General features: G+C 47.1%; 1 protein-coding gene and 1 long non-coding RNA gene across 25 annotated transcripts in view; one reads left to right on the top strand and one right to left on the bottom strand.

The window, feature by feature from the left end:
- The first annotated feature begins 5,022 nt into the window (after positions 1-5,022).
- On the top strand, positions 5,023-10,512 carry LOC131424482 (uncharacterized). Its single transcript, XR_009227584.1, has 2 exons — positions 5,023-5,129; positions 7,638-10,512. It is a non-coding gene; the product is annotated as an uncharacterized LOC131424482 (long non-coding RNA).
- The window catches only part of Mark3 (microtubule affinity regulating kinase 3), a 102,760-nt gene continuing 88,043 nt past the window's right edge, over positions 10,111-24,827 (bottom strand). For 13 of the 24 annotated variants that reach the window (XM_058582228.1, XM_058582223.1, XM_058582229.1 and 10 more), the window contains 4 exons: positions 19,165-19,422; positions 13,946-13,972; positions 12,601-12,645; positions 10,111-10,655 (listed from right to left, as the gene is read on the bottom strand). In XM_058582228.1, the coding sequence (XP_058438211.1) occupies positions 10,310-10,655; positions 12,601-12,645; positions 13,946-13,972; positions 19,165-19,422 (676 nt within the window). In that variant the 3' untranslated portion in view covers positions 10,111-10,309. The other 11 variants (XM_058582225.1, XM_058582234.1, XM_046453178.2 and 8 more) reach the window with 6 other exon arrangements.

Below are 24,827 nucleotides of genomic sequence, written 5' to 3'. Positions count from 1 at the left end.
GACTTCTGTCTGGTGACTCAGGGAAAAAGGGTTGCGACAAGAGTTAGCCCCAAGAGCCAACCCAGGTGAGCATAGTCCCTCTGGAGGGGAGCTGTGGGCAGGGAGGGTGGAAAGCTGGCACAGTAGGAATATGGCTCTCCTGTCTTGCTGTCCCTGCCACACAAGGTTACCTGTGAACCACAATGGGTGGCACTGTCAGAAGGACAGAAGGGGTGGGGGTGTGGGCTGGGGTGGGGGGATGGCGCCTCTGCAGTGAGATGAAGGCTTCCTGGCTGCCTGTCACAGGAGGCCGCGCCCACACTGCCCTCCCACCTGCGACCACCCTTCCCCACACCCTGGACTTTGGGACCCAGTGGAGAGTGAAAGGCCCTCCTGCTGCCTCAGCACTGGGGTGGTGCAGACCCCACCCTGACCAAGGTGGGCACAGCACCAAGGGGCCTGGCCAGGCAGGCCTGGCACTTCATGGCGGATGCTGTCAGGCGGGGAGTCCTGGGAACACAAGGTGCAGGAGCTGGATCCTCCAGCCCCCATCCCCCCAGCGGCCTTGGCCATTCCCAGGCAGTGAGAGCAGGAGGCCCAGCCTGCATTCCCTGACTGGTTGGGCAGGTGCAGAGCCCCTGCTTGCTGGGAAGCCAGGGCGGGGCCTGGGGAGACTGCCACTCCTGGGCACAAGGGAGGTGTTTTCTCTGGAAGTTCTCCTTTGCCTCCCTTTTGTTTCTTTTTTTTACTTTGCTGCGTTAATGTTTGGGACAAGCCCCAACACACCTCTGTCAGGGAGCTTTCGTCCCACTGCTCCAGGGGACTCCCTCACACCCCCTTCCTTCCTCTATTCCAGAGGGCTGAGTGGGTATGGTCAAGTCTCCTTCAGCACCGGCACCTGCAACGCCAGGAATTTGGCATTGGTTTGGAGTGATCCCACACAGGTTCTGTGGTGGAGGTGTCCTGCATGAGCACGACAGGCCAGAAGTCTTACCCACACCTGGGGACCCTCTGGATGTTTGTAGACATTGACATTTGAGTACCGTGGCCAAAGAAATAATAGGAAATGCGATTACGAAGAACAGGGAAGAATGGGTCAGCATTCTGTGTCAACAACAAGGGTGGCAACTCTGCTGTCCAGGGGGCCCAGGCAGACATCGCACCCGTGTAGAGAAGTCAGGGAGGTGTTGGCAGACCGGGACAGAGGCCAGTGAAAGCAGGTTATAAAACAGCTCGTGCCCTGAGATCCCACACAGAGTATGTGGAAAAACCCCGCGACAGTTGTCGGCTGTGGGTGGTGGGGTAACAGGTGATTTCCTTCTTTATACTTCAGTTTCCAAATTTTCTACAGTGAACATGTATTCCTTATATAAGCCAAGATAAAATTTTCTTTGGCAGTGCTGGGGACTGAACCCAGGGCCTTGTGCATGCTAACCAAGTGCTCTGCCACTGAGCTCCACCCCCAGCCCTCAAAATAGATTCTAAAATGGTATTTAAAAAAAAAATAGTTGCCATGTGTCACAGCCCATGAGAGCTTACTGAGGCAGCAGCCACAGGACTTCACTATGCCCCCAGCCGGGGAGACTGAAGCTCAGAGAGGAGAAAAGACTGGCTCTGGGTCCTCAGTGAGACATCTGGCTCCAAGTCCTGGGCTCATTTTGCTGCTCTATGACTTTTGAACATTCCAGACTTCTCATGGGTGGGACCGCTTCTCCTAACAGCAGCTTGGAAGGCTGCAATTGCCTGGTCTGCTCCTCATTCTGCTCTTCTATTTCTGGGCCAGCCTGGTACTTACCATGTCTCCTAGAGTGCCCTGAGGGGGTGGGTGTGTACTCACAGGCACTCCAACTGCATTTCCATCCACAGGTAAAAAGGAAACAATCTTCTGATGGATAGCAAGTCCTCCTCAGGCTGTGGGGTTTCTAACTCCCGGGAGGGCATTTCAGCTTAGAGAACAGGGCTTTTTACCTGTGGCCCAGACACCAAAGTACTGGTTTGCAAGTGTGGCTCTATGGTCACAGTGACTGGCCTGTGCACCTCCTCCCCACGTCTTGGCCCTGCATACCAGGCTCTGCCTTGCTGAAGGGAGGACAAGAGGAGGAGGAGGAGGTCTTGCCTGGGTCCAGACGTGCTGACCACCACCCAAAACTTAACCCTAAGACCCAGCCAGACAGGGTCAAATTATGACTATCAGCAACTCACTCTTCTGGCACTGTTGGCTGATGTTCTGTGGCCACTCTGCCCTCTGCATTAGTCACAAAGCCCTAGTGCTTAGCCACCCTCGTTCCCAACACCTGGCCAGGTGGTGAAACCTCCCAACAGCCTGAGAATTAGGATGAGGGGGTATTATGAGCAGCAGGGTGCCCTGCCTGGTGGAACTCACAAGATGCCTGCACCACTCCTGGGGGGGTGAGGGACTGGGGCTGTGATCCTGCTCTGCCACTGGGAAGAGTGGGGCCTAGTTCTGGATCCTGTAGGGCAGGGAGGGGAATCTGTCAGGAATTTAGATGGAGCAGAGACCCGTGGCTCCAGAAGCACAGGCTGCTCAGCATGGCTCTGGAGTCCCAGCCCAGCCCATCCCCTTGCAGGATGGCTTGGATGGCTGATGGCTCCAAGGTCAGGCTTGGTTTCCTTGGCCTTGTGTCTAACCTGGGCAGGACTCCATGTCAGCTCTCTCCTTCCCACAATCTGCCCAAAAGCCCTCCGGGAAATACTGCCCTGTTTGCCCCAAGCTCGCTGTCCTTGAGCTGTGTGCACTGTCAATTCTTCCTGCTTTTGAGACACTCTTACACTGCTGACCTCAGTTGGGCAGGAATTAGGTCCTCCTTCACTGCACTGGCTACCAAACTAAACTGCACCCATCATTGGTACAGGTGGTTGGTGTCAGCACTGCCAAAGTTTGTCCGCAAAATATGACTTACAGCAAATCCAAACCAACCCTTGCACACCCGCAGCCCTGGCTACTTAGGAGGCTGAGGCAGGAGACTGCAAATTCCAGGCAAGAATGGGCAACACAGGGAGACTGTCCCAAAACAAAAAAATAAAAAGGGTCAGGGATGTAGCTCAAGGGTAAAGGACTTGCCTAGCATGTGTAAGGTACTGGGGTTCCATCCCCAGCACCACAAAAACTAACAAAAGTGAAGTCTAAAGTCTAGTTTTGTTCATACTTTTTTTTTGTACTGGGAACTGAACTTGGGGGTATTCGACCACTGAGCCACAGCCCCAGTCCTATTTTTGTATTTTATTTAGAGACAGGGTCTCACTGAGTTCCTTAGTGCCTCACTTTTTGCTGAGGTGGGGCTTTGAACTCGAGATCCTCCTGCCTCAGCCTCCTGAGTTACTGGGATTACAGGTGTGAGCCTGGCAGCTCCTTAGTACTTTTGACTCATCAACTGCCCCAAACATTGAATTACACTTCAGATGCTTGACTCTCTCAGGAAGAAAGAACGTGGGGTCTCATCCAGACCTGAAGCACTGGCTTGACAGGGACCAGCTAAGCAACTGCCCCAAAGTCACAGCAACAAGGGTCCATCTTGGAACAGCAGGAGGGGCCAGAGGTTAGCCTCTCTCCTGGAGACCAGGAAGGAGGAACAAGGCACTAACTGCTTTCCTTTGTTCCCCTGGACTGGTGGAGGATTATATACAGGACTTTGTTTTTTCACCAAAGTTGGAGTTTGGTTCACCTGTAAGACACACCCTCCATAAACACTGGGACAAGGGATGGGCAGTGTGGCTGTCCTGGACCACAGGAACTCCCAGCACTCTGACAGGCGTGCACTTCCTCCCCATGTCTTAGTCCTCCAAAGTGCACAGAATGAGCGAGGATCCAGGCACACAGGGCAGTGGGCAGCAGGCTGGGGCTGAGGCCTGGGCCACGGGAACTCTGTATAAAGAGCCTGGCCCAAGGAGGGAGGGGAGCAGGGTGAAGGAGCCCGGAGTGCACAGCCCAGGACGCGGTGCTGTGTCTGCAGGCATGACTGCACATGCTCCTTCCCAGCTCAGTTCTATGCAGAACTTGGCTGCTGGGAGAATGAGCTCGCACCACCCACATGGGCAGCAGCTCCCTTGAGGAGGGGGGGGATGAGGCACGCCCCTGCAGTCCCTGCTCCAGAAGGTGCCGTGGTACAGGTGAGACCCAGGACCCACCTATTCCATGCTGCGGGGTCTGTCCTGTACTGGCAGGGCCACAGCCCTGCTCCCTAGATGTTGGGTCGCTTCCTGGTGAGGTAATGGGGACTGAAGCCCCCAGCAGGAGTGCACTGTCTCGAACACGCTCTGTTGGGATGGCGACAAGATGGAGCTGTCTGGGAACTCAAGGTGTCACTGCCCACACAGCCCAAGTGGGACATGAGACAGGCCCTTGGCACTGCCTTCCACCTGCTGTTCCTGCCCTATCCACTGTGCACCTGTCTCCTCTCCCCTGACCCCACCTAGCAGGCCTCCCCCACAGCCCCCTGCTGCCCTTGGCGCTCTGTGTTTCTCTGCCTTGGGTGACCGGGTGTCTCAATGACAGGGTTTTATACCTTGTTTATTTTTGTACTCCTAGCCAGCACAGGGTCCTCCAGAGTAGCAGTTAGCTTGGAGAAACTAAATTTCAGGGAGGGGATGAGCATCTTATTTTGGATCCTGGGATCAAACGCAGAGCCTCCTGCATGTTGGGCAAGCACTTCCCACTGAGCCCCGCCCCAGCCTCAAGGAGCACAATTTAACCTTCAAATACCTTAACCTCGACCAGTTAAAACCCCCAAGATCAGAAGACCCCCAGGGTAGTCCAGGAAGTGCATGCTTCAGGAAAATGCAGAAGCAGCCCAACTTCCCAGGTCCCTGGGGTGTGCTGCTGAGTACCAAATACGCTAAAGAGGGGCAACTGGAGACTTCCCTTCTGCTTGGGGGTGGGTCTGCAAGGCTGACTTAAAAACTCCTGGGTGGGTTCAGAGGATGGGGTATGAAGTAACAGGAAGTTGCAAAAGGCAGGGGTTTCTCACGGTCAAGGATCATGTGACTTTCCTTTTCCATAAGTCTCAATCTGGTTCACTGACACCCCTCGATTCTTCTACTCACTGGGTAAGAAGACATTTATTTCCCCACAGCTGGGATCCATTGGTATGAACACCCAGGCTGCTGGAAGCTTTGCTAACCAAGCACTTAAGGTAGGCCACAGTCAAGTCAGCAGAGCATCCAGCCAGGCTGACATCCACGTCCCAAGGTGAACCTCAAGGTGAACCTCAGGGCCAACTTTCTGGTCTCTGGCAGGTGGTGGGAGGCATGCACAGGCTCCCCGGCATAGCTTGGTTTATCCGAGAAAGCACTTAGAAGCAAGGCCACTGCGGGAGACCGCGGCCTATTGGGCCCAAAGAGGCTGGCTGCTATTCTATTCTTGGGTTGAAATCCAAACGCCACATGACAGTGACCCTCTGCAGTATGGGGCATAGACTAAAATGCTAAGCCAAATGTTCTTAACCCCCAGAGGACTGCTGATGGCAAATGTCATCCCAAGGCAGGATCAACTACTCTATATCCACAGAAGTCACCGTTGGGACTTGGGTGGTGTGACTGACCTGGGTGGAAGGACTGTGGGCATCAGCGATACTGGCAGCTGGATGTACCCTGCTTAGTTCCTGTCCCGGCCTCAAGGCCTCAGCCTGTTGCCAGACAGGAAGGGCTGGTGGAGACGGTGGCTGGGCCAGAAGCCAGACCTAATCCCCCACAGCTGCTGCCTGTTGGCGGCAGGGTCAGCTCTGACTGCCAGTCACCAAAGCTGTCCTGTGCTCTCCAGATATCTCCTGGGCCTCGAGAAGACTTCTGCAAACACAGCTGCTCATTTTGCACTCAGGGCCAGGGTGCTACTCGAGGTACTCAGGATACAGAAGAGCTGAAGACCTGCTTCCCAGGGCTTCCTGACCCTGTGTTAGCCAGGGCTGGGGAGGGCGGTAGGCAGTCTCTAAGTTTACAAACAAAGGTGACTGCTTGTGGAAGCAAAGCAGCAGACAGCCCAGTCCTGTTAGCAGGTTCAGACAGCAGGACTGTCCACCTCAGACACAGGGACATTCCTCATCAAGACTCCTCTCTGGCAGTCTTCCCTTGAAAGCCACGAGTGTGCTGCTCAAGACCTCAGTGCCTTGGTTGGGCTAGGAGGGAAGAGGTTGGCATGGGTCCCTGTTTCATGATCCGTGCAGTAGGAGATACTGTGGGAGCCTACTACCATCTGCCAGGAGCTCTGCACAGCACATGCCACCTGCCTGGTGGACTGCCCAGCGGCCCTGGGTCAAATGTGATTAGTGTCATCCTGACTTTTAGAGCTGTACCTAGGGGGTTTCACTCATGTAGGTGGTCTCCAAGTGGGCATCAGGAAGCCAGGCTACCAAGGCCCATGGCACACACCCCAATCACTAGGCCATTCTAATTCATTTGACTTTTGTGGTACCCGGGACTGAACCCAGGGGCCTTAAACCAATTCACTTTAATGGGTTGAAGCATGTTAGTAGTGGTCCTGCCGCAGAATGGAATCACTGTGGCTTTCCTGCCACCCAGACCTAGCTACAGCAGCTGAGCAGAGAGGCATGATGCCTCTGCTGGGCTGGGTCTCACCTCCTGCCAAGAGTGCCTTCCTGCTTTGAATTCACAGTGGCATCTGTGCAACATCCACTTTGCTGTCTCTTTTTTTAAATTGATATTTTTTTTTAATAGCAGATGGACATAATACCTTTATTTTATTTTTATGTGGTGCTGAGGATCGAACCTAGTACCTCATGTGGTTTAGACAAGCGCTCCACCAACTATGCTACAGCCCCAGCCCCTCTGGTTTCCCTTCTGCCTCAAGCCGCCCTGAACACCTGCCTCCTCCCAGTAGTCCTCTGCATATTCCCAGGAAGAGCAACAACTTCCCCCACTTAAAGGTGGGCCCTGTGGTCTAAGGGACTCTGGCTTGTCAAACTGTAAAACCAACAACTGACAGACAAAAGACACTAAAAAAAATGACAAGAGCAGCATATTGCGAGCCCTTCCTCCAGTCTGAAATGGACCGGTCTGAAATGCGAGCTTGTGGGCCGCCAAGGGTCACTGTGTGGCCATTCACCAGGCAGCAACAGCCCAGGGCGAATTCCACAGCCATGGTCACTATTCACACACTCCCCATGGAGACTTCACGCTGCTATCCACACCTTCTGGGCTTCTAGGCACAGGCTTTGAATGCTCACAGCAAGGGCCCCTCAGGTTTGCCTCAGGGTTCTGCCATCACCCCTAGTGGTGAGAGGAAGAGGCCCTAGAGCCCCACTTCACCCCCTTGCAGGAAAGCCATTTTGGCTCCTCTGGCTCACCTCACCTGGAGGGGAAGTCTGCATTCACTGGCCAGTGAGCACTGTTCTCAGGACTAGGACAGCACTCTGCTTGCTGGGTTAACAGAATCAGGACTATGGCTTGCTAGGTACCTTACTGCTGAGATTCCAGGGGAGAGGTCAACAAAGAAATATGGCATCGTCTAAGTCTCAAATGACTTTAATTTATTCAAGAATATTCTCTTGGGGCTGGGGTTGTGCCAGTGGTGGGAGCCACTGGGTTCAATCCTTAGCACCACATAAAAAATAAAGCTATTGTGTCCATCTACAACTAAAAATATATTTTAAAAAATAAAATGCCATATTCTGATGTGCAATCTTAAGGCAAGCCTGGGCTCCTCGGTGATGCCGAAGGTGAAGGCCATAACCACGGTTAAAATCACACCAACACCAACTGGTAACAGACTTCAAGCAAGCTACAGACAGCCGAGGACTCCTCATGTGAGCAGCAACATACTGAAATGCAGCCACAAGGACAAGCAACCAAAGGCCGTGGAACGTCTGCGTGCATGTGAGGAGGGGACACTTCACCAAGGGCACATGGTGAGCACACTTCCTTCAAGTCTAGCTTCCAGTGTTCCACTGGCCCTGTGAATGGTAAGATGAAAACCATTCTAAACAAGCCCATTTCCACAAGTGTCCGTAGGGTGACTGCAGTATTTTGGGGGGCCAGCCCCACAGTGCTGGATTTCAGAGTGGCTCAGAAGTCTCTGCCCTGAGGACGTGATTTATGGCTGCCTGCCCAGAGGAAGGATAGTGACCAAGAGAGACTGCAGGGGGTGCACACTGCCGGTGGACCTCCCAAAGAGGCCCTGTGTACCTGGACAGCACCCTGTCCTCTTGTCTACTAAGTAAGTAGAATATAAACATAGCACCAGGCCATGGTGGATAGTCCTTGGGTCAGAGCACTGAGCTGCTGCTTAACTTTACTGTAAAAGAGCAACTCTGGGGAGGGGCTTGGCATTCTCCATTAAGCAGGCTAGATAGTTCTGGAGACACGACACATTTGACCACTAGGTCATGGGTGAGTGGCTGGCCGGTTCAGCTTCTTCTTCCCATCGACCTTCAGAGGCCCTGGGTGTTCCTGGCTGGTTCACACAATTGCCTGCTTGATGTCTCTGAAGGCTCCTCAAACTCCAGTGTGCAGACCTGCTGTCCTGAGACTCTTCCCTTCCGCCAGGCTCCCTCCAGTCACCTTCCCCCTTTAAACTCACAGCAGCACTCTTCCTTCCTCTAGCTACTCAGACAAAAACCCACACCGGCACCCTTGTTCTTCCCTCTCACTGACCTCAGATCCAATCCAAGAGAAATGCAGTTGTCTCTTATTTCAAAGCACATACAGAGCCCAGTGAGCATCTGCAGCGGGCCCACGCTTGCCTGGACCAGCATGACCTCTCGCCCATTACTGCCAACAACCTCCGCAGGGCTTTCCTGGCTCTTCCTCGCTTGCCCATGAAGAATTCCAAACATAGCTCCAGAGCAGTCCCTCGACACTGAAGGCGTGCCACTCTGGCTGGAATCCCCAGCAGCTCCCATGTAAGAGCATCTACAATGGCCCACAAAGCCCACTGACATCCTGGTGCTGTCCCAACATCTCTGCTCCAGGCCATGAGGGTTCTGGCTATTAGGCTCTGCAGTGCTCTCTGCTTCAGCCTGGACAAGGTGCTGTTCAAGGAGCCCTGCACCTACCCTTGGAGCTACTCATCACACGACAGCCTGAACGCGGGGCCCTCAGGAGCCTCCGGCCTGCTCTGTGGTGTCCTTCTTCGCATTTTTGTTCCGCACTAAGTAGCTCATTACTTCTTGTTTGTTGACCAGCTGTTGGAATGTATGTTGCAGTCCGACAGAGGTCTGTGTTTTCTGTTCACAGATGGGTCCAGCACAAGAGTGCCCTGTCTGTGGCAGACAGTAAGTACCTGTGACCGAAGGGCCGTCCAGACTTTCATATTCCTGGCAACAACCAACCCAGGATCTGAAACAGCACCCTGATTAAAGTGACAATTTCCCCAAGACACTAAAGCATTAAACTAAGTGACAAGTTCATTACCTCCTCTCCATGACATGTAGGTGTTATAAAAAAAAACTGTAGGACTGATGTGAGATCCATGAGGAAGGAAGGAGGGACATCATACACTGTACGACAGTCGACCCAGGGCTGCCTGAGCCAGCCTCTCTCCACTGCGGGGTGTGCTCAAGTGCCCTCCCTCTTAGCGCATAGGGAAGGCTGGGGAGAAAAGGGGTTCAATGCCAGGATCCACGATGAGGACAAAGTGGCCCTGAGCATGCAGATCTGTTCCTTGGCTTTTACCCACCTTGGTGATGGGGGCAAGGAATGTGCTTTAGGGGCTACCTTAATCTAAGTCTTAAATACAGTATTAGGAGACAATGCAAGTTTTACTGAGAAAAAGTGAATTTTTAATTATCTTGTGAATCTACTTAGAAAAACACACACAAGCAATGTTCACAACTATAAATTTAAACCTTTTTTGCACTAAAAAAAAAAAAAAACACAAAACAACAAACACAAAACCACAGGCATGAACTGTAAACCTGTATTAATATCAACTAGTCTTAAGGTTAACTCTTAGCAGTAATTCAGTATTTTCCTCCTTGGCAATTGTAATGTTTTAGCACCAAATGATCTCCCACAGAGGTACTAGTAACAACACTGGCTGCCAGTGTAAGGAGATGTTTCCACACACACTCCTTGCACACACACCTTCCACTCACACCAACAAGGAGACATGTGCAGATGGTGTCACACGCTGACTCCAGGGCAATGGAAACAAGACAGAGGCACGGGGGTCACACGACTTTAATGTAGTGCATTTGTAGAAAAGGCCAGCCTCCGCTCCCAGGCGTGCGCTTGTCCTCAGACTTTAATGTCATGATTTAGAAGATGCAGACGTTATTGCCTAAATATTATTCTATACATTTCCATCAGTGTTCAGGAAAACACTTTAAATTGCTACTTAATTTACACCATAGTGACTGGGTTACAGCTTTAGCTCATTGGCAATTTTGGAAGCAATATTTTTGAAAGCTATGGATGTCCCTGATATCCGCTTGAACCGGACCCCATTCAGAGACAGTCTTGGCAGCTTACACACCTCCATCTCCCACTGCACCATGTTCTCTGCGTGCCCGTCGCCCTGGACGCAGAAGAGCAGGAAGCGCTCCCTCTGCTCATAGTCGCAGTTATTGGCGTCCAGCACTTTGCGGATTTCCCGCATCATGTCACTGGGATCCATGGAACTAGTGGTTTTCATGCTCCAGGTGAAGCGCAGGGAGCGAGGCTTTGCTTCTTTGTTCTCATCCTTCGGCTCAGCATGGACGTTGCGACTGGAATGCACAGGGGCAGGGTCATTCTCTACTGTACAGGACAGCGAGCCCTTTCTACCATCAACACAAAATGACAATGACCTCCACCCTTTGCCTGTGCAGACTTGCATTTGCTAGGAAGTGTTCCTCTGTTCCCACCATCCCAACCAGAAGCCACATGCACAAGAATCTACCTGGCTGAAAAGTCTTCACTAGCCCCTCTACTGACTAAAACTAAGAGAGTGATTTACTCAGCAGAGTCCTTGGAATCAGCACAGTGAAGACAAGGCCTAGGTCTGTGTCTGGGAAGTACTGGTGGCCTGCCTCAAAATTCTGCCTACCCCACTGTTGCGCTGCTAATCTAGTCCTGCTCACCATGACTGTGGCAGAAACTGGTACTCAGGATTACCAGGGGACTCCACGCCTACAGCTCACAATCACTCTTCCCTGTCAACAGCCCCAGATGCTGAGTGCATGGCCAGGTTGGCCATCCTTATGGTCACTTCCATTCCAATGTTTTTCCTTTTCTCCATTTTGCTAAACTTCCAATTTCATAGTTAAAAACAAAAACAACATCTGGTGGCATGTGCCTGCAAGTCCCAGCTACTTGGAAGCCTGAGAGTCACCTGAGCTCTGAGTTCTAGACCAGCCTGGGCAATACAGAGAGATCTCATCTCCTTATCCCCAAAGAAGAAAAAAGGAAGAATTCTTAGATGTCACAATCTTATTAGTGGAAAAGATGGAAAAATGAAAAATTTCAGCTCAATCTGTGCCACACAGGAATGATCTACCCAGTGAATGGATTATTCAGATCACAAGCTAAAATTCTGTGTTGAGATATTTGAAAGGTCATAAAAGAGAGCCCCAGCTCTCACAATTTGGGACTGTGATTGAGAAAACAGCACCAGCTCAGGAGAGGGAGGGCAAGATGCTGGAGAGTCACAGGAGGGGAGTCCAGCCTGGCAAGACAGTGAGACCAGGCAGGACAAGAAGAAAGGGCCTGCTGGGGGCAGCCTGAGCGCTCTGAAGAGCCCCTAAATGGGATTTCAACAAAATACCATTCAGCCAAGGATGAGTTTTGTTTTGAGCAGAAAAACCCAAGGTATGGAGGCAGGAAGTATAGGATGTGTTTCTGGGGCAGAGTGCACAGGTTGCCTGCAACAGGCACAGTGGTACCCCAGGACAGCCCGAGGCCTTGCTCAGCAGTTGCCATGGTGGGCCTCATCTTGCTTGGCATAGGAGGCTGGTCCCATCACCTGCTTCCTACTGAGGATAGGCAATGAATTTGTACAGCAAGAATCTGATCCAGTCTGGAACAGCAGGCCCGGGGGAGGCTGTCTGGCGCTCACCCTAACTCTGCTTCAAAAGGATAGCCGCACCAGCACTCAGGGCCTTGAATTCTGTCACCAGAGCTCACTCTGGAAAGACCAGGAGGAGCAAAGGGGTTAAGGAGGTCCTGACATAGCATGGTGGTGACTGGTGTGAAGCAGGCCAAGTGGAGGAGACCTACAACTACAGAGACAGTCCTAGGCCCATCTGTGACTCCATATCCACGTAATGATAGCCACATAAAACCAAAAAGCAAAATATGACTTCTATAATAATCTTAGAAGAGGAAAATATATCTGGAAAAATGAAAATTCTACTCAGTGTTCTATATTTGTTCCTTGAGAAGAGAACCATGTGAGGAGCCAGGGAGGAGTCCAGGGCCACCCCCACACTTCCCACCAGGCGCAGGGCCTGAACACAGCCATGCACTCAATACACAAGCAAATTCAAAAGGGGCTGGGAAGGCTTCTGCAGCACGCCAGCGCCCTCGTGTGGCTCTGCACCAGGCCCATCTCACAAGTCCTCTCCAAGGACCAGCAGGATTAGGCTGCAAAGCATTCAGAAAAGGTCACCTTTGCCACAGAAATGAGGCAAACACTAGAAAAAGTTTTAAGTAGATAGAAATCATTTCCCTCACCTTGAGCCCTCATATCGCCCGTTCCTCTCATACTCAGTTGGAAGCCTCAACGAACACAGTGTGGAAGCAAAGAGAAGTGGGGAAGAGAAGAGAGAACTTACATAGCAGCACAACACTGTCCTGAACACACACATCATGCAGCGAACACATCTGAGTACTTTCTAGTCACCAGTGAGCCTGCGGCAGTGCTGTGTGCTTCTCTGGGAGGACACGGGCATGCACAGGGCTGGGCATCATGCCACATTGTCCTCCCACCTCTTCACCTGGGCACCTCCATGCCTTGGACCAGAGTGGCTCTGGCTTTTGTACCTCACCCACAGAAGAATGGGTTTCCAATTGAAAGGAAATAAGGCTATCAGTTGAACTCTGCATTCAATTATAACATTTTCTGTCCAAGGGAAAATTTGACAATGAGGAAGATCAACTGAAAAATAGTCAAGGAGTGGAATTCCCAGCAGGAAGAAAGCACTTTTCCCACAGTTAAAAGAGCCTTCCAGTGACCAATCAGTTTTGTAAACACAAAAACTGGCAGCCTGGCCTTCCTGCTCCGAATAAGCATAGGCACACTGTGGTCCTTAAAGGCAGACTTCCTGCCTCATAAGTGTGGATTCCAAAGGCAGCAGTATTTTTGGCCTCTTGATTGTCAACACCAAAAACATTAATGAAATCAGAATGCCTCTTATTGCAGTGCTCTAGGGAAAACAGTGAGAGGTGCTTCTTCAGTGCTAGTAGGAAGTGGCTTTAGATAGAACACTGTTTACTCTTCAATTCTCCAAAAATATTAAAACACTTCTGTTCTGCAGCTGCTCACATCTTAATATCTGAAAAAGTCAAACGTAATGAGGCTGTAGGTTTGGATTATACGCTTATCTCCTATATTAGAGTATTAGCCAATTTCTGTCATTTTTAAAGCCTTTCGCCAATCCAATCCTCAGTAAAATAAAAATGATGACTAACTCAATTACCACTTACCTTTTGCATGCTTGTGGCTAATCATTAATTGTACATTCATGTTACTGAACATCCCGTTCTTCAAACAGGAGCATGCTAAGTGATATTAGTATTAAGACAGAATTATTTGGATGCTAAATAATTCTACCAAAGACAGGAAACGCAGAGCATGCACAGGCCTTTCGCTGCAGGGGTGCCACAATTCTTTCAAAATGTCTGACAGAGTTAATCTATTTCTTTCCAGTTTCCCCTTGAGGAAATAAGTATTTAGTTCTCAGCAGAAAGTTTAGTTTTTAAGGAAAAAACAGGGCCAGAAAGCCAAACCTGATGTTAATTGCAGGAGCCATTTGGTGGGATGAGGATTGAAAAATAAGTGTGCATATATAAATCCTACCTTTTGATAAACCTGAATGACATGTTTCTAAAAGAAATTAAGCCAAAAAAAAATTAATAGAAAGGACTCGCACAATTTATATAGAAAATCTAATCAATTGTAGAGAAAAAAGAAAACAAAAACCAAAAACCCTAAACATATAGGGCTCCTCTTCCAGCCAATAATCAATGAGACAATGACATTCATTGAAAAAGTAAAAAGTATTACAGGTAATTAAAGGAGTATGTTATCTTTTAATTAGAAATATATTTAAAAAAAAAACTACTTGTAAGAAGAAGTTTAGAAGTAAATATTGACATTGGCTGTAATTAAATTTACTTAAAGTTGTTCAGATGGATAAACTTTTAAGAAAGAATTCAATGTCTTAGGTTCAAGAAATGATATGTCACAAATGATACTCGTAATAACATTTCTAAATTTTCTTCAGAACGTTATGAACAAAAATCTTGCTTTCTCATAGACACAAAAATCTCTCTACAAAAGATTTAACTATCAAGAGCATCATTAATTATTTCAGGTAGATGACTTAACAGAAAGTTTGTTACAGTGGTATGATATAAATTGCTTTTTAGGCTACTGAGAGATTTAGATCTCAAAATGAAAATAAACTACCAAGATAAAACAGTATGGATTTATCTAATAAACTGGAAGAACTGTATTTAAAAGGGGTCACACTAAGGTCACTGAAAGAAATTTAAGGAGATAAACTGGAAGAACTGTATTTAAAAGGGGTCACACTAAGGTCACTGAAAGAAATTTAAGGAGATACTCAGGTTATGCTGAATAGATTCTGACAATACATTTTTCAAGCTATGGATCAGGTTCTCCTAGTCACATGATCAGCTGCCCTAGGCTCAGCTCAGATCCAACAGGACAGAGGGGCACTCAGATGTATCTGCTAGAGACTGAAGTAATGAAATCCCTGGATTTTTTTTTTTTTTTTTTTGGTACCAGGGATTGAATTGACCACTGAGCCACATCCCTGGTCCTATTTTGTATTTTATTTAGAGACAGGGTCTCGCTAAGTGCCCCACTTTTGCTGAGGCTGGCTTTTTTTTTTTTTTTTTAGAGAGAGAAAATTTTTTAATATTTATTTTTTAATTTTTGGCAGACACAACATCTTTGTTTGTATGTGGTGCTGAGGTGAGGCTGGCTTTGAACTTGTGATCCTCTTGCCTCAGCCTCCCGAGCCACCATGCCCAGCAAATCCTTTGATTTTTTTTTCCCTTCTAATTTGGATTTAATGCTGGCATTGCTTCAGAGATTAACTGACAAAAATTGAACAATGTTTAACTACTATAGACAACTGCAAACCACCATCAAATGTGGCACACTGTAGGCTGTCTACTTTAAAGAAACACATGTGAAATATTTTAAAAATAACACTACGTAACTATTAAGGTGGCATTACCTGAAAGATTATTTTAGTTGAAAAAAATTGAAGATTAAAAAGAGCTTTTAAAATACATTTTCATATCTAAGTCTTCTGTCTGGGAAGTCAGAATTATTTTTCTGACGCGCGAGAAAGGCGGAAGGTGCTGGCAGAGGGGAGCCTTGTACCCTGAGGGGGAACAATTGTGGTCTGGACCACTGTAAAGGGTCCCCAGCTCTCCAAAGTCATGCACTGTTCACACCCGACCAGTGTGTTAAAGTGCCAGGGTCCACTGTTTTAGCTCTCCAGGCACTGCAACTTGAATCCTAGCAATTTTTGCCAAGGGGAGAAGCAGCTTCAACTGCAGCGGCAAGGATTTTGACTATTTTTAAGAACAAGCTGTCTGTAACCGAAGTATAGTACTAAAGAAGATGATAGCCCTCAATTTGTGAACTTTCACACATTAGGATAAAGAACTTTCTGCAAAAATTTTGGGGTGAAAATAGCCTGGAAATTCTAAAATAAGAAGACTACTTGGTTTGTCTTTTTTTTTTTTTTTTTTTTTTTTAAATAAGAAACTGATCTTTAATTTCAATTCAAATACTGTATCATATGAAATAAATGTAATTAGGGGACTGAGGTTGTGGCTCAGTGGCAGAGCGCTGTATGTGTGAGGCCCTGGGTTCGATCCTCAGCACCAAATAAAAATAAATGGTATTGTGTCCAACTACCAACTTAAAAAAAAAAAAAAGAAAAAGAAAAAGAAATAAATGTAATTAGAAAATAAGCAAGCACCAAGAATTCACGCCCCCAGTGGCCTTTTACTGAATTCTCCCAGGGGAGTGCAGGGCAGGGCAGCAAGCTCTGCTCCAGAGCCAGACAGAACTGGTTCAGCTGTGTTTTTGCTATAGGATATGTGCTCCGCCTTAACCTTCCGAAACTTGGCTTCAATTTCTTCTACAAAATTGGGAATATCACCGGGTGCGCTGGCGCACACCTGTAATCCCAGCGACTTGGAAGACTGAGGCAGAATTGTGAGTTCAAAGCCAGCCTCAGCAATGGTGAGCACTAAGCAACTCAGTGAGACCCTGTCTCCAAATAAAATACAAAACAGGGGTGGGGATGTGACTCAGTGGCCAAGTGCCCCTGAGTTCAATCCCCGGTACCAAAAAAAAAAAAAAAAAAAAAAATCTACCCCAAAGGGTGGAATGTGAATAGAAAATATGAGAGGGTGGGGACTATATTACACAAACAGATATACTCTTTGTATACTTAGAAATGTGTGTATATATTATTTTATAGAGAAAATACTCATACATAAAAAATCTGTGCACACTACACACACATCTCTGGATAAAATGAGTATATTTACATACCCATCTGAGCTCACAGTAGGCATTCAAATAATAGTAGTGCATTAACCAATGATAGTCTTAAGGTAACCACAAAATAAATTTAAGGGTTCTAATAGTGTGCAAGATCTTATTTAAAAAGCCCATTACACTCAGGCACAATGGTGCACGCCTGGGCTAGGGATATAGCTCAGTTCGTAGAGTGCTTGCCATATATGGACAATCTCCAGCACCATACACACAGACAAAAGGTGCACGCCTGTAATTCCAGCAGCTTGGGAGGCTGTGACAGGAGGACACAAGTATGAGGCCAGCCTCAGCAATTTAGCAAGACTGTGCCTCAAAGTAAAAATCAAAAAGGACTGGAGATGTAGCTCAATGGTAAACTGTTGTGAGTTAAATCCACAGTATCAATCAATATAAAAAGCCCATTATGAAAACCAGGCGTGGTAGCGCACATCTGGATTCTCAGTGCAGGCTGTCTACTTTAAAGAAAGTAGAAAGTGACTCTGGAAGCCGAGGCAGGAGAATCACAAGTTTGAGATCAACCTGGTCTCAAAAATAAAAAGGGCATAAAGCGGGCTGGGGATGTGGCTCAAGCTTTAGCACGCTCGCCTGCCATGCGTGTGGCCCGGATTCGATCCTCAGCACCACATACAAAGATGTTGTGTCCGCCGAAAACTAAAAAAAAAAAATATTAAAAATTCTTTCTCTCTCTCTCTCTTAAAAAAGAAAGTCATTTAAAAAAAAAAAAGTCTATTACAGAACAAAGTGTGTGGGCACCTTTTCTGAATTTTGACAGACCTTACTGCTATATATTCCTTTGGCCCAGAGGGGACAACACCTGCTCATATTATGCAGGGACGGGGAGGTAAACTGCCAGAAAATTACAGTATCTCCTCCATCTTGTGTCACTCAAGCTTTAGAGGCAGATTGCATTTCAGCCTAGTCCTGAGGAAGGAGCTGGGGGACACACAGGTCTGGGACAGGCTGATCCTTTCAGGGTGACCCCAGAAGAAAGAAAGAAGCTATCCTGGAGCCTCCTGACTGTGCTTGGACTGAACTCCCTAGTTGGTCACTGAAGTGTACCCTTTCAACCATTCTCTTCTGCCTACTATGGAACAGGGTGTCTTAGTAAAGGGGCTGTGAGAAGAGTGAGTGGGTCAACTAAAGCCTCCAGTTCATCTGACTTGTAGTTAGAGCCAGCAGTCTTGGAAGTCCTCCCTCATCAAGTGACTGAAGTCCTGACAACAGACAGACTTGACTGTTGAGCACAATTCACTTAAGTTCTAGGTGACTGATCTCAGATGAAATAAAATGACTGGAGGGATTAAGGAGAATGAAAAGTGACATCTGGCTCAAGTGTAAACAATGGAGATGGTATGAAACTGTGCAGGGAGCTAAGGGACCAGAGGAGGAAGGGCTCTGACCACTTAGGCCCCTAAGAAGATCCTGTTGTTGCTCCCTAGGACACAGGTGGTAAGCAAGAGTGTTTACACGGGAACACTTGCAAGAGACCCTGGTCACACTGATCACAGAGAGGCTGACTTGAAAGAATTTCCTCAGGGGACTTCAACTTGGGTTTCAGGGCACACTGCTGCCTAACGGTGCATTTCACTGCCTGCTTGTGGTGCAAGCAGCAGCCTTTCTTTTTCTCTTGTATCAGCCAATGTCACTATGTATTCTGCATATTCTACGCTAGATTAGAAGTAAAACCACCTCTAGAGACCTTAGTTTCCCAAGCTCAAGGCCTACTGAACACATAAGCATTGAATACGCAATCAGATATTATTGAGAATAAGCTGGGGTTTTATCTAGAAAACTACCCCAAGATAAGAAAGTTATCTTGGGCTGGGGATGTGGCTCAAGCAGTAGCATGCTTGCCTGGCATGCGCGCGGTGCTGGGTTCGATCCTCAGCACCACATACAAATAAAATAAAGATGTTGTGTTCCCTGAAAACTAAACAATAAATATTAAAAAATTCTCTCTCTCTCTCTCAAAAAAAAAAAAAAAAAAAAAGTAAGTTATCTTGCTTTCAATGTTAACTTCCTGAGAACAAGAGAGAGAACAATTTCCTGATTTAGCCTCTGAGAAACTTAGTGCTCATTACTCAATGATGATGAAGTCAGAGAAGATAAAATGTCTCGCTTCTCTGTGTCTTGGAATGACCACAATGGATCTGTCTTCTGTCCTGGTGACTGCTACAGAGTGCCAACCGCTTGCCCACCTGCCCTGAATGTGCCACATGGACAGATAAGTAATCAGAAGGAATAATAATTAAAGAACAATAACAAAAACCTTCCAAGTGCCAGGCAACTTGTAGGGCTATGAAAACCTAAAATCTTGGAGCTCTATACTTTCTCTTTTAAAGGTTTTAAAGGACAAAGTTCAGACATATACAAAACAAAACCACCAGCACCAGCTCGCCACATAGAAAACACATTCCTCTTTTGCTCTGTTTGCTTGAACACCCCCAGCACCACCTGGCACTTACCTTCTTGTGAGTTTTGAAGTTAATTTACTAAAAAGATTAGTGGAGCCTCTGCTTCGAGTCTGAGACAGTGGTGTGGCTTCGTGGGACAGGCTGGGTGAGGCAGGAGGGCCGTTGTATGTTGCAGTTCGCCGTTCCCGGGGCTGGCCATGGAAAGTGCTACGAATGGCAGTGCCTCTTGGGAAGCGGATTCGGTCCGGGGTGGTGGCACTGCTAATACTGTGGGTTGAAGCAACCGGAGTTCTCTGATCAGGAATGGTGCTAGGAGACCAGAAAAGAAGAGACTCTGACATCTTTGTTCACAAAATCATGGCACATGAAAATTTATAATCACTATGCGGAGAAAGTCAGGTATAGAGAAATTGGTGGAGAAAATCAGGTATAATGTATCCAGATCCAAGGGGAATTTTATAGAACTTAGAAGCAAAAGGTAAGTTCAGTGGGAAAGGGTACCAAAGGAACAGGACAGAACGAGACAAGGCCTCAAAGAGATTAAGGGAAAAGTTTGAACACATTTTCAAGGACAAAATTAAAGCAGGGAATTCCAGGACAGAGAACGGCTAACTCACACTCTTCTCCCCCTTCACTTCCCTCTCAAATTGCTCACACACAGAGAACCGTGCCAAAATGAAAGGAAGGACTGCAGGTCCTGAAGAACTGTAGAACAGGCAACTAAAAAGTTTGGAAGCACACAAATAGCATAAAGTTCCACATGCTGAAAGCAACTTGGGGAGGAGAGGGAATGTCTCACACCCTCTGTAATACGCAGACACACACAGATGACCAAGGACACCATGAGCAGGATGCGCTTAACTAAAACCAGACAGAGGAGGACATCTTGTGGGCAACTGCAACAAAATCTTAACTATAGAATCCACGGCACAGAATTAAGCAGCAGCGGGTGACACTGGTTTCACGAGGAATGTGAGTTTTCTTACGTAGCCTTGAAGTTATCTCCTTCACTGTCTATTGGAGGTAACATCATCTTGGGGTGCCCAGAGGCTGACATGGACATCGACTTCTGATGTCTCAGCCGACAGGTAGAAGATGTGGCACAGACTGAGGCAGGGCTAGCTGCATAAGCGAACACTTCCGTCAGGCTGGGGGGTGGGTCAGGCAGAGGCAGAAACAACAGCGTGCTGAAGCAGTGGCCACGGAGCAGCCTGCTAAGCACACGCCGCCCTCCCCAGGCCCCTTCCAGACACGTTCTGGAGATTCTGGGGAGATTGCTGACCTGTTAGCTGCTTTTTTTCAAACAATAATTTTAAAAGTTTATTACCTCAGAGAAAATAAGAGTTCTGGATATTCATGTGAGAGGACTGGTGTCTTTTGAGATTTGCATAAAATAATGTCTACTCTAAAAGAGATGTTTCAATACAAATTCAGATGGTAAAGTGAATAAGTGATAAGAATACCATGCTCTCAAACTAGTCCCCAAATGTAATGACTATCTTTTTAAAAAAATATTTTTAGTAAAAAAAAAAATTATATATATTAGTGGTAGATGGACATAATACCTTTATTTTTATTTGTATGTGGTGTCGAGGATTGAACCTAGTGCCTCCCAAGTGCAAGCATTCTACCACTGAGCTACAACCCCAGCCCACTGTAATGACCATTTATTTACTGCAGTCCTAGGGATTGAAACCAGAAGTGCTCTACCACTGAGATATACCCCAGCCCTTTTTGAGACAGAATCTCAGTGAAAGACCTGGCTGGTCCTGAACTTGCAATCCTCCTGCCTTGACCACCCAAGTCACTGGGATTATAGGTGTGTGCCACCATGTCCAGTTACAATGATATTTTTTGGTACTGGGGATTGAACACAGGGGTGACTGACCACTGAGTCATACCCCCCAGTCCTTTTTTATAAAATTTTGTTTAGAGACAGGGTCTCGTTGAGTTGCTTAGGGCCTTGCTAAGTTGCTGAGGCTGGCTTTGAACTCACAATCCTCCTGTCTCAGCCTCCCAGGCCACTGGGATCATAGGCATGAGCCACTGTGCCCACCTACAATGACATATTTTCAATGGACGAATGAAGTCATGGGTATAGGGAGCAGCTGTTATATATCAAAATATTCTATTGCATTATGAACAATAGCTTAGACCCTCCTTTATAAGGAATAGTTGAAAAAATGAAGGAACTGTGATTGGGCAAAGGGGAGGGAAGGAAAGGGTGGGGGTATGGAGGCAGGAAAGATGGTGGAATGAGATGGACTTCATTACTCTAGGTACATGTGTAAATGCACATATGGTGTGACACTATATCATGTACAACCAGAGAAACGAAAAGTTGTGTTGCAATTGTGTACAATGAATCAAAATGCTTTCTGCTATTATGCCTAATTAGAATGAATGAATGAATAAATAAATAAATAACTGACATTTCTAATAAGTCAACAGTCCAGGGGCACTTAGCCACTAAGCCACATCCCTGTCCCCTTTTTATTTTTGAGACAAGGTCTCGCTAAGTTGCCTAGGGCTTGCTAAAATGCTGAGCCTGGTCTTAAACTTGCATCCTCCTGTCTCAGCCTTCCAAAGCACTGGGATTATATGTGTATGCCACCATGCCAGCCAGAGCCTCATTTTTCAAGATGGTTTTTACCATCTTGATCAGAGCAAATTAACCATTTGCAGGAAGAGTGAAAGAGTGGCTGGTAGCCAGCAGTTTCTACTGGCATAGATAGCTCTAGACATAACTACCCATGGGAGCAACACAAGGATCACACAATTCCTCAATTTCAGCTCTGCCCCCATGTCCTAGGGTTCCAAAGGGACACAGTTTCTTTCCTTAAGAATGGCAGGACTGGGATTCTGACACTATTCTCAGTGTCTTCCTCCTGGCACCCTTCCCATGTCTTGAGCACTAGCACCTGATGGTGCTCCCTTCTGCCCCCATATCCTAGCCACTGTGGTATCTTGCTGGTGTTGACATGGAGGATTCAGGGGGTTCTCCTCTCCACATCTACTTCTGTGGTTAGTGTGGGGCTGCCCCCTCCCACCACCGCCCCCCCCCCCCAGTCTCCATGCCTTTGTCCCCAAATCTCCAGTTTAGCTACCAGAGCTGAGACCTTCCTAAAACATAAACCCAACCTTGCAGTTTATCTGCTCATGACCTTTCTCAGGGGTCTTCAGGAAGTTCAGATCCTCACTTGGCAGAGCTGTCATGGCCCTGTCAGGCACTGCTCTAGCCCCTGCCATCTCTCCAAGTTCCACTTTCTGGAACTGGACTTCCAGGTCATCAGAACTTTCATTCTCTGTCTGGTGAGCTGCCATCTTTCTATTCCTGCTTCAAAGTTCAGCCAGAGGCGGTCTCCTCTGTGAAGATAAACCTGACACTTCCCACATGAGCTGAACTATTTCTTCTTCATCTTTAGCTCAGGCTTGCACCTGTACTGTGGTGATTCCTTTCCTGGAAGAAGCGCCTGCAGGTGCATTTCATCACTGTCTCGAGTGCACCAGAAAGCCCTAACTGCAGCAAATCTCCCCCTAACAGGTTGGCCCATTAGCCACTGGAATTGTGATGGTCCCAACAGGAGGGAGACAGAGGTCTTTGAGATGAATGGCTCAGAAGAGCTGCTTGTCTCTGTGTTTTGCTTGAGAATTTTTCTCTGTGCCTTGGGAGAGAGGCTCAGGTAGCTAAGAAAGAACTGAAAACAAATGCATTATAAACAGAAGAACCTATTCTGTTTTGCTTTTTTCCATTCAACATCTCTTCTCCTCCTGTGGTGCCAGTACTTACAGTTTGTTCTGGGGGAAGCAACTCTAGGTGCCTGGGTTGCAGGTGATACTGATCCCACCCAGACCTCCCAGGTACCTTGGCCCTTGAGGCAGACCTACACAGCTGAAGGAGACAAACTCAGGGCTCCTGTCTGAGTAGAGCTGTGTGGGGGCGATGTCAGGTCTGCAGCAAGCCCCATCATGGAACTGCTACAGGAGGCACAACTAGGAGCTGGACGTGACTAGCTAAGAACATTTTTTTGATTGTTTTTTGGGGTACATTATAATTATATATGTAATAGTGGGATTCACTGTGACATATTCATACATGTACAACAATAATTTAAATAATTTCATTCATTCCCCCACTTCCCCCAATTCCCTTGGTCTCCCTTCTAATTTCATAAGAACCCCTCTTTTCTTTTTTTTTTCTCTTTAGCTTCCACATATGAGAGAAAACAAAATCTTTCATTTCCGAGTCTGGCTCATTAACATAATGCTTGGATGTTCCAATCATTTTCCTAAACTTTTTTTTTTTTTTTGTACCAGGGATTGAACCCAGAGGTGTTTAACCACTGAGCCACATCCCCAGCCCTGTTTATATTTTATTTTGCTTAGGTGCTCGCTAAATTGCTGAGGCTGGCTTTTAACTTGTGATCCTCCTGCCTTAGCCTTTTGAACTGCTGGGATCATAGGCGTGCAGCACCCAAAACTTAATTTTTTTTTAATTTTAAATATTTTTAATTGTAGATGGACATAATACCTTAGTTTTATTTATTTACTTTTACGTGGTGCTAAGGATAGAACCTAGTGCCTCACACATGCTAGGCAAGTGCTCCACCACTGACTTACTACCCCAGTTCTACCCAGAACTTTTAAAGATACATGAACCACTATATGAACTTTTTTGTCTTTATTAACCCAGTTTGGACTGTCACACACAAAAGAGCCTCTAAACTTGGTTTAAGTATTTGACAAAATGATTGGCTGTTACCTATACATGATTTATAGGCATACACACTCTCTCTCTTATTATTTTTCTAAGAAGTCACAGATGAGCATCATTGTCTCTTGTTCTCTGATCTGTTCCAAGCAGGTCAGTGGTCAGTCGATACATTTGGGTGCCCTAGCCAGCTGCTAACATTTTTTGCCAAACTGGGAACTAGGATCAATGACTGCACTGAGGAAAGCAGGAAAGGAGAGGCAGGACTTGTCTGCCATTTCCCCTGGAGAACATAAACAGCTCAAAGTTTCTGGAAAAGGGTAGGCCTTTCAGGCAGTGTCTGGCCCAGGAAGCATACTACAGATGCCTGGCTGAGGTGAAGGCAAAACCTAGAGGGCACGTAAGACAGCGAGAGTAGATGCACAGGTGCCTTGCAGCGGAGACCTGATCCTCCCTGAAGGGAGAGGACTTTCTAAAATGGAAGTGTAACTTATACTTTAATTTTGAATTATTATTATTTGTGGTTACTGGGGATTGAACTCACAGCTGCTCTACCGCTGAGCCACATCCCTGGCCCTTTTTATTTTGAATCAGGGTCTTGCTAAATTGCCCAGGCTGGTCTCTGACTTGTGATCCTCCTACTTCAATCTCTGAGTAGCTAGGATCACAGGTGTGTGCTACTATACCCAGCTCCAATAATATTTTTATTTAGAAATTTAATTCATGTTACACCATGAATTCCACAAAGCAAGCAATGAAACAGGATATGTATTGCTGACTTCTGTAGCAGGCTTAGCATTCTGCTTTGGAAACGGTAAATTTTTGCTGCATTTCAAGCTCATACAACCAAACTCACAAAACACTATCTTCAATGTATAGACCCTATACAATAATGGGCTAATATATATTCTACAAGCTCATTGAGTTGGTTGTTGTGAGAGTTTAAACAATATTTCCCCTAAGAAGAGTATTGAAAATGATGTTACGTTTCATAGTTTAGCCC

Source organism: Marmota monax, unplaced genomic scaffold (genome assembly GCF_021218885.2).
Source record: "Marmota monax isolate L192 unplaced genomic scaffold, Marmota_monax_Labrador192_F-V1.1 WCK01_AAM20220418_F8-fsc00190, whole genome shotgun sequence".
NCBI classification, from domain to species: Eukaryota; Metazoa; Chordata; class Mammalia; order Rodentia; family Sciuridae; genus Marmota; species Marmota monax.
The sequence above is the reverse complement of the archived record's forward strand: the minus strand, read 5'-3'. Positions and strand labels throughout refer to the sequence as shown.